The following is a 10,274-nucleotide window of genomic DNA, read 5'->3' as shown; positions in this document are numbered from 1 at the left end:
TAACATTTTTCACTGATAATATTTGATTATATGTTGATAATTTTTAAATATAATACAATATTTACAGTTTACATTTGATTACAACTCTTACCTAAAATAGGATAAAACTTAAAGATATAGGAAAGTTACAGTGAAGACCGAATCTTCTGATCATAAGGATAATTTTCCACAGGAAATCTTGAAATATAATTCTAAATAACAACTCAACACATCATAGACTAACCACGAGAAGATAATAATTAAAGAAATTTAATAATGGACCCTGTAACTAAAAAGTCAATTATATTTGCCACCACCCTTCTCCGAAACGAAAAGTTCAGCAAATTGGCCGCGTAAGACTTTATAGTCAACACAAACTGGCTATTACTATTAACAGCCTTCCTTCCTTCAATTTTCCTCCTCTTTTCTCCAGCCTATATATATCGTTCCCGATCACAACTCACTTCATCACTCACTCATTTCCTTAACCATTCTACAAAGTTTCAAATCCAAAAAAGATTCAATTTTTTCTTTAATTACCAAAAGTTTGAAACATGGGATTGAAGGGATTTGCAGAAGGAGGAGTGGCTTCGATCGTAGCCGGATGCAGCACTCACCCACTTGATCTGATAAAAGTGAGGATGCAGCTTCAGGGAGAGGCCATCGCCACCGCCGCCCCAATTCATCAATCCCTATCCGCCCTCCAACCACCTCGTGTGGGCCCCATCTCCGTCGGTCTTAGTATCATCAAGCACGACGGCGCCAAGGGTCTCTTCTCCGGCGTCTCCGCCACCGTCCTCCGCCAGACCCTTTACTCCACCACCCGAATGGGCCTCTACGAAATCCTCAAGACCAAATGGACCGATCCCGACACCAACACCCTCCCCCTCGCCAGAAAAATCGCCGCCGGACTCATCGCCGGCGGAGTCGGCGCCGCCGTCGGGAACCCCGCCGACGTGGCCATGGTCCGGATGCAGGCCGACGGCCGCCTCCCTCTGTCGCAGCGGCGCAACTACAAGAGCGTGGTAGACGCCATTTCGCAGATGTCGAAAAACGAGGGGATTGGTAGCCTGTGGCGCGGGTCTTCCCTCACGGTGAACCGCGCCATGGTGGTGACCGCGTCCCAGCTGGCGTCGTACGACCAGTTCAAGGAGATGATTTTGGAGAGGAATTTGATGCGGGATGGCCTCGGGACGCACGTCACGGCCAGCTTCGCGGCAGGGTTCGTGGCAGCGGTGGCGTCCAACCCCGTGGATGTGGTGAAGACGCGGGTGATGAACATGAAGGTGGAGGCCGGGAAGGCGGCCCCATACAGCGGCGCAATGGACTGCGCGGTGAAGATGGTCAAGGCAGAGGGGCCTTTGGCGCTTTACAAAGGATTTATTCCCACCATTTCGAGGCAGGGCCCTTTCACCGTTGTTCTTTTCGTCACCTTGGAACAAGTTCGCAAATTATTCAAGGATATGTGAAATTAGTTAGTTAGTGATCGTCTGATCGATGATGACGACTACGAAAGCCATAATCATTTAATTATTCTTTTATACTACCATCTTTCAATGTGAATGATACTAAAATTTAGTACTATAAAATATTCAAACGTGTACATTCCATTTTTTGATCTTGAACTCAACGAATGTGTTTTAAATCGGTTTTTCGAGCTATTTTTTTACACACATACTATAAATATATATGCTAAAACATGTTAACAATAACTACCCTAAATTCCTCCCTCCCACTTCATTTCTTGCCCTCAAGTTTGCTTAATGAAGTGGAAAACAGGGTAGTTAGTACTAAATCACAGAAAACATAAAAAAAATCATAAAGGATAAACACAAACTTCTCACACTTAGACCTTGCAATGAGTTAAGTGGGAGAATACCCAACAAACAATTACTAACATATAGAAAAACAAACATATTATATACTCAAAAACTTCTCACACTTGGCTTCAAGGGCTAATGGAGGATTCCTAAGAAAGAGCAAACCAGACGCTATGGCAGTTATTGAGGAGTTCGTGGCCAATAGCAGAAGATGGTGAAAAGAGAGGCACAATTCGAGAAGGGTGGCAGCCACTGAAGAAGCCGAGGAGAGCTCATTTGTTGAAGAATTGGCAGAGCTCAGAGTCAGAGTGGACAAGATGAACACATATAAGAGCATTTCCAATGGTCGGCTAGCGACCGGCTAGCCGATTCTTCGCGCTGGCCGATCGGCTAGCCGAACCATTGGAGGCGGCCAGCGCGAAATCGGCGAGCGGACCGACGTGGGCTGGCCGATCGGCTAGCCACCATTGTGGCGGCCCGATCGGCCAGCGACCGGCCAGCGCCGATTTTTGTTTTTGTTTTTGTTTTTTTTTAAAAACCTATATAAACGCGATTTTAGTTTCATTTTCATTTGCACCACTTGTTTTAACGAGTTTTCTCTCTCTCTAACTTTCTGTACAAGAGCATCATCGAGCCATGAGTAACGCGGGTGGTAGTGGTGGGGATGCTGAGGAGTACGAACGGAGGATGAACGAGGCTATGAATGCCTACATGAACCGCGAGATGGAGCGGTACATGCGTAGGGTGGAACAGCAGGCGATACCTCGCCCTCCACGGGTTATCCACCGCCGAGCAGTGATTGATCGGGATCACGTCGCTGCACATCAGCGGCTGTACGACGACTACGTTTCAGAGAACCCGCGGTTTCTTGCCAACATGTTCCGGCGGCGTTTTAGAATGCGCAGGGAGTTGTTTATGCGCATCGTTGGCGCATTAGAGCGTCAATATCCGTGTTTCCGCTTCAGGCACGATGCGGTTGGCAGACCCGACCACACCCCTATTCAAAAGTGCACGGCGGCAATCAGGCAGTTGGCCTACGGAGGCGCGGCAGACATGTGGGATGAGTACCTCCACATCGGTGAGTCGACAGCCCTGGAATGTCTGAAGAATTTCTGTGGGGGTGTGATAAACATTTTCGGTGAGCAGTACCTTCGAAGCCCTACTCCCGAAGATTGTCAGAATTTGATGCAGATGCACGGGGAGAAGCATGGGTTCCCCGGGATGTTAGGCAGCATAGATTGTATGCATTGGGAGTGGAAGAACTGTCCGACTGCCTGGAAGGGGGGCCTACACGACCGGCTACAAGTCAAAGAATCCCACGTTGATCCTCGAGGCCGTAGCTGATTACCGGCTGTGGATCTGGCATGCGTATTTTGGGGTAGCCGAGTCGAACAACGACCTCAACGTCCTGAACTCGTCTCCCCTCTTCAACGAGAAGTGCCAGGGCGTCGGTCCAGCCGTCTCATTTGTGGCCAACGGCAACCGGCATGATATGAGCTACTACTTGGCGGATGGGATATACCCTCGGTAGCCTGTCTTTGTGAAGACGATCAGGCAAACAAGTGATGAAAGGAAGGCCTACTCTGCGGAACGACAGGAGTCGGCGCGCAAGGACGTGGAGCGCGCATTTGGTGTGCTCCAGTCTCGATGGGCGGCAATTAAGGGTCCAACGCGTTTGTGGGATGTCGGATGCGTTTCCCAGATAATGTACGCCTGCGTTATCTTGCACAACATGATCGTCGAAGACGAAGGCGTACAACTAACTAGTTGGGCTAATGACGATGAAGCCGGTCCAAGCCACGGAACGGCCACCCCTAGTGTACGACGTGGGGTACCTCTCGATGAAGCCGGCCGTCTCAAGGAATTTGCCAACATGCGCCAAGTGGATGTTCATATTCAACTCCAAAAGGATATAATTGAAGAGTTGTGGGCATGGAGGATTGCACGGCAATAGTTTTTTTTTCTTTATTATGTACCTTTTTAAATGTAGTTTTTTTTATCTATGTACCTTTTTAAATGCAATTAATGAATTTTCCCGTATATGTCTCGTAAATTTAGTTCCGTAATTTAATCGTAATTTTAATTCCGTATTGGTAGTATTTTTTGAATTATTTTTATTGCGGTTGGCCTATGGCTGGCCTAAATCTGATGTGGCAGGTGGATTTTTAGTGCTGCTGACGTGGCAGGGAGAGAAACTGCTGACCGATTTCTGGCCGATTTCTTGTCGAAGTACCATTGGAGATGCTCTAAGAGAGAGCAGGAGGGGGGGGGGGGGGGTAATTATAATGGAAACCTCCCTCATCCCAACCATTCTTATTCTAACAATAATTTTCTGCAACCTCCTGCAGGATTTAATGTGAGCAAAGGGGGTAGTTGAGCCACTTAATGAGGAAAAGTATGAGCTAGGGATCCTTATTATCTGAAAAGTGTTAGTAGAGGACATAAAAGCCAACGAAACCAAAATTGGAGTCGTTGAGGCGAGATTGAACAACCTTGAGGCCGGGATAAACACCATTGTCTCCATGTCTCGATCATCAAAAACCAAATGGACCAAATTCAAAGGAAGACAGGGGATGAAAGGGCTAAGGCAGCAACACGGTTCACCGATATTAACAAAAAGTGGGTTGCAAAGAAGCCAAAGGACGAAGCCAGCACCTCGGGGATGAAATTTGGGGACTGTGCAAAGTCCAGCGGGCTGCTAGCGGAGAGTCATAAGCAGTCGACTCCAGTAAACATGTGCAGCACAATGGGATTGTCCTCTCTTTTCAGCCAAAAAGAAATTTTAAGCTTGAAGAACAATTCAAGCATTTTTTAAACATGTTCTGTAAAGTTCACACTAATCTTCCTCTTATTGATGCTTTGCAGGAAATCCCTAGGTACACCAAACTTCTAAGGGAGGTAGTGATGAAGAAGCAAAAGCTCAAGAAGACCAAACTCAAGTTACATCTTCACTGCAGCGAGATCATACAAAAGGAGAGGGTCGTGAAGGAAAGGGACTCCGACCAGTTCAACATTAGGTGTTCTATTAGAGAAGGTAAGGTAGATAAAGCTCTCTGCGACTTGGGAGCGAGTATAAACATCATGCCACTGAAGTATTACGAGAAGCTAAACATCGGTCCACTCAAGACGTCGGGGAGATTTTAAGGCTGGCCGATAATACTGCAGTCAAGACAGTGGGGGTAACTGAGGATGTTTTGGTAAAGGTAGATGATTTCATATTCCCTACTGACTTCTTTGTTCTTGATATGAAAGTAGACAAACAAGTACCCTAATTCTTGGTAGAAATTTTCTAGCCACTTGCAAAGCTCTTATTGATATAGGTAGAGGTGAAATCACTACAAGTGACAATCATAGCAAATCCACTTACCACATCAAGAGTGCAATGCTCAAGGATGAAGAGGCGTAACGAGCAAAGAGGGAAGAGGAATGTAGGATGATCATGATGAGTGACAAGTCCAAACCTTTCAAGCCATTAGAAGGGGAAGATACTTCTAAACCTTCTATTTTTATAATTACTCCTACACCTCATGTTGGCAGCAAGAATAAGCCTAAGCTTCTACATACTCCTTTGCAGGAAAAGACTACGAGGAAGAAGAAGCCCTTGCATCTCATAGACTCCGAAGTATACGTCATCAAAATCGCGAGTGGAAAGTACAAATGCAAATGGTGGAAGAAGGTGTACAACAAGTTGGTTCCATTTGTGGTGTGCAAGACAAGGGTCGTCAGTCCACCCACTTAGTTGGGTCACCTCACGTCGAGCTAACGGCATAAAACAAAAGCGTTTGTTGTGAGGCAACCCAACGTGTTTTTCTTTATTTGTTTATTTTCGATTTTTGCAATTTCCTATTTTTTCCTTATTTTTCGTGCACCGTGCACATAAAAAAAATAATTATTAAAATTTTAATTCCATCGGCCGCTGCAAAATCCACTGCGGTCGCTGACTTTTACGTGTGCAGGAACAGGTTCAGAACCAAGGGCAGGCCGCAGCGGCCCGATGGAGATGCGCCATTTTTAAACATACCGTCAAGCGTTAGGTTAAGGGCGTCATTCCCTTAATATATACACAGATGCACAAGGGTTAGTCTTCTACATTATGAACACATTGCCCGACTGGTCCGAGTACAGAGTCGTTGATAGGTCGGGACTGAGAGCACATTACATATCAATTAATTCATAATCCTCAGGTCAAGGAGAGTTACTAGACTGCAAGATCTAGGAACTCAATAACCAGAAGATCACGGTCGTTGGACTTACCTTCAGCCTACTGTCAAAGAAAATAATACATCAACCCACTACACTATAACTAGCATAGAGAAGTAAGGGTCGAACCCACATAGACAGATAGGACGCAATTGAGAGTTAAGAGGATTTTGGACTGGTTTGACTGCTGCCACGCAAATTTGGGTTGAGAACTTAACTACTAGACTCGGGAAGTGCAAGTGATCTATTATAACAGCTAGACCTAGGAAAAGGAAAACATAACGAAAGCAGGCATGACGAAAACAGAGATACACTTCAGCGACGAAATTTATCAGACCTAGTGAATAACTTTCCTAAAATGACTAGACAGATGAAGAACAGGCCGTGGGGACCATTTCCAATAACAGCAAAGGCACGAATGAAAAGCTGCAAATAACTAGCTATGAATTTAACTAACATCCATCTTCATATCTTCAACTGATTCAAGCATGAGCACGAATAAAACAGAGCAACAACCCAGATTGAAACAGAACATGATGATTTGAACGTCGGAAAAAACACAGATCACCGGAAAAAACTCAGATCTACAATAGCTAGACGAAGTATACTAGAAGCAATAACTAAAAAAAACCCATAACCATGCAGGATTCAACAGATCTAACATCGGATGCTTCATCTGCTCCGGATCCAAGCCATCCACAACAAACCATAGCAAATTTCATCTCCATCACTCCGATCTAACCAAATCCAACCGATTAACTACAATTCCAACACAATCCAACTTCAACAAAACAAATCAACTGCGAAAAGCATCCAAAGCAAAGCAACAATCAATGCAAATATAAAATGAAAACAGATCATAAACTTCCATAGCTAAACAATTTAGAATTCAACGAGGTAAACGCCGAGCTTCGAACAACGAAGAGTCGGGGAAATTCATAGCAGAAATTAAAACAAAAGCAGTAAATTGTTTCTTCGCCTCACGTGGAGACGGTGGTACACAACAGCAACTCAGAAAACGAACCCCAACCCCATGAATTTCCGATATCCCCCAAGTGTGTGTAGAAGTGTGTGAAAATGAGCTAAGAGCAAACTGTGAGTGAGTGAGATCCTTCTCCATGTGTGTTGCGTGCTCTTTATTTATAGACGTGGAGGTGATCTTCTAGAATCTTCTTGAATTCCCTTCTTTGCCCTCCATCTAGCAATCTCCTCCGTGTGGGAATTTTTTCCTTTTCTGCTCACTTTCTCGCCAAACTCCTTCACTAGGTGATTTTCTTCCTTCCTTCCTAGATCTGGCGATTTCCTCTACACACTTGCCTTAGAAGTTGTGTTAGACCCAGAAATTCGTTGAATTTAACCCCATAACCAATGCATGAAATTAGCCTTATTAGTCGTCATATCGGAATGTCAACATTTACTACTACAAAAACGTGATGTGGTAGTTGCATGTGTTCGTCGCTCAAACAATATATTAGTACATATTCTATCTCGTAACACCTTTATGTATCATTAAATACTTTTAATCAATCCACTGTTGTTCCTTGTTCCTAAAAAAAGACAATTCCATAGATTTAATTAGGAATTAGAAGAACAATAGGAATACTACAAAGTATCAATCATATTGATTCTAGTGTTCATGTATGTACGTATGTAAGTATTCTTTCATTCAATTATGGCATGAAATTATACGATCCAATGTATGAGGGGACACAAATTATATGTATACACAAGACTTTGATTCTAGTGTCTATTATTACATGTATGTATGTATGTATAAGAACTATTTCATTCAAATATGGCACGGAACTATCCAATGTATGAGGGGACACAAATTATATGTGCAGACACGAATCTTGGAATAGTAAGCATAATAATAAACATTCACTCAATTGTGTCTCCTTCAATCTGTACAACATGTATAACATAATAATCTTTCAGAAGTTGAATATAAGGTGTAATATTGGTTACCCACTTTTAGGCTTCACCTCTTGTCTCTTGATACAACTTCAACATTTTAACACAATATTTTATATTTACCAACTAATTAATGTATATATGTGACGTTCAATTAGTTAGAAATACAATATGGGATAAGACAAAATGACAATTCTAGAATTAAAATATTCATAGGGGTGAAGGTGAAATGGTTAATTATGAGATACTATCTAATATTGTTATTATGTATACGAATCAAAATACATTGTCACATATAGATCTTTTAAATAAAATGCAACTAAAAAAAAATAAGATTAGTCATGATCCTTTAATCACAAGTAAAATTCAGTGAATGACCACGAAGGTGATTTGATAAGGAGATTGATTGAATAGCACAAATTTGCACCGTTCATGAATTGAAGATTATCATAGTTTTAGTTTCATCTCGTTGTTAAGTTAATGCTCACTATCAAAACAAATGATTTGTATATTTACCCATCTATAGCTATCTCAAGCATTTGTAGGCTACTCCTTTGTTGGTCTTAATGCATAGTGATGATGTTGATCAAAAAGTTTTAAACTCCTCACTCCGTCCGAATGTAGTTGAATCATATTCCTTTTCGGATTATCTCAGGTTAGTTGAGTCCTTCTCTTTTTGGGAAGACATTATTATCTCTAGTACATTACTCTCTTTTTCTCTTTTATTTATTCTCTCTACTACTTTTCTCTCTTCATTTTTACCTTTAAACATCAATTTCTTCGAAACTTGTCTAAGTAAATGTATCTAAAAAAACTTTTGGTCATAATATATACTCCGCTAAGTGTGTAAGTTTCTGGTCTTAGATAATATGTTTTAGACTATATTTATAGTTCCAAAAAAAATAAATGATTAACTGTATTTTGATCTGATTAATGAATTAAATATGGACCAAAATATGTTGTCGAGAACTAGAATGTAAAACACTTAATGTGTAGGATGTGTAGGATCAAATGGAGTATGTTTTTTGTGTAAAGGTACTAGACCAAAGTTAGATTTTAAAAGTTCAATTAAACTATTAATGATATTGTATAAGACTGAAAGGAAATTTGTTTTAGAATTTTAGAGATCTATTTTTAACTTTTATATATTTTTAATTAAATAATCATACAAAAATTGAAGTCAAAGTGAAAATAGAGGTCAAACAATGCAATTTTGAGAAGAAGTCAAGAAAGCCAAAGGGCCGCTATGCAAAGTTCACCAAATAGCCGCGTTATAGCTGGATGAAGAAGAACAATGAAATACTCTCTAAATTCCATTATTTATTTCTCTTTATTAATTTACAAAACAACACTATATAAAATCTCATGATGATGTTTCATTTCTAGTGGGACGGAGAGAGTACTAAAAAAGTACACCCTCCGTCCCACTTTAGGAGTTCGGTTTGGAATATTTCATAAATGGTAATATGCCCCACATTCCACTATCCTTTTTGCACTCACATTCTATTATAAACATAATATATAAAAGTGAGATCAAATTTCACTATCTTGTTTCACCAACTTTACTTTATATTTTTTTAAAACTCGTATCGAACTCAAATGAGACTCTTAAAGTGGAACGGAGGAGTATCATTGTTAGTAATTTTAGTGTCCTTTATGTATGTATGTTGATGTATGTATCTATGAAAGGATTAATGCATTCAATATATGAGGAGGATTACACTATCTAGTGTATGAGGGATACAGAAATTATATTTATAGGACTCATGGAATAGTATACATAATGAGTAGTGATATAGAGCAAACACTACTTAAATGCATAGCTACAAAATTCAAATTTAATTTACTATAAAGACGTTTTAGTTCATGAATGAACCAAAATGTTGTTATAGTGAATTGTTTAGGAGATTGATTGAATAGCACATATTTGCACTGTTCATGAATTGAAAATTATCAATAGTCTGATTTCGTCTTGTAATTGAGTTCAGTTCATTAGATTTAAAATCGAAGATTTGTATATTACTCGTTTATGCATGTCAAACCCTCTATCGCGGACAATTTCCATGTTGGTGTTAATGAATAATGATATGATGATAATGTTGACCAAAGAGTTTTAAAATAATAATTAAAACTCAATAATCATGTGCAAAACACTGAAGTCAAATATAAATTGAGGCCAAAATAATGCAATTTCAAGAAGAATAAGTCAAGAAAGTCAAACGTCCATCTCCCTTTCCTAGGTAAGAAAGTTTGAAAAGTTCACTAAATAGGCCGCGTATTAGTTGGTTGGCCACCTTCAATTCTTTCTTTCGTATCAACTTCTCTCTCTCCCTAATTTCATGGACTATATAAATCGTACTC

The 10,274-nt window shown here is 40.8% G+C and overlaps 1 protein-coding gene across 1 annotated transcript; it reads left to right on the top strand.

Moving 5' to 3' along the window:
- The first annotated feature begins 434 nt into the window (after positions 1 to 434).
- LOC125198466 (mitochondrial uncoupling protein 5-like) lies at positions 435 to 1,624 on the top strand. The gene has a single exon (XM_048096806.2). The coding sequence runs from the start codon at positions 534 to 536 to the stop codon at positions 1,446 to 1,448; it is 915 nt and encodes a 304-aa protein (XP_047952763.1). The 5' UTR covers positions 435 to 533; the 3' UTR covers positions 1,449 to 1,624.
- The last annotated feature ends 8,650 nt before the right edge of the window (positions 1,625 to 10,274 follow it).

Source organism: Salvia hispanica, chromosome 3 (assembly GCF_029641045.1).
Source record: "Salvia hispanica isolate PSC_SH4W2 chromosome 3, Shi_PSC_v1, whole genome shotgun sequence".
In the NCBI taxonomy this organism is placed as follows: Eukaryota; Viridiplantae; Streptophyta; class Magnoliopsida; order Lamiales; family Lamiaceae; genus Salvia; species Salvia hispanica.
The sequence above is the reverse complement of the archived record's forward strand: the minus strand, read 5'-3'. Positions and strand labels throughout refer to the sequence as shown.

Coding starts and splice junctions, on each gene's coding strand:
- LOC125198466 (XM_048096806.2), top strand. CDS start 534: ATGGGATTGAAGGGATTTGCAGAAGGAGGAGTGGCTTCGATCGTAGCC.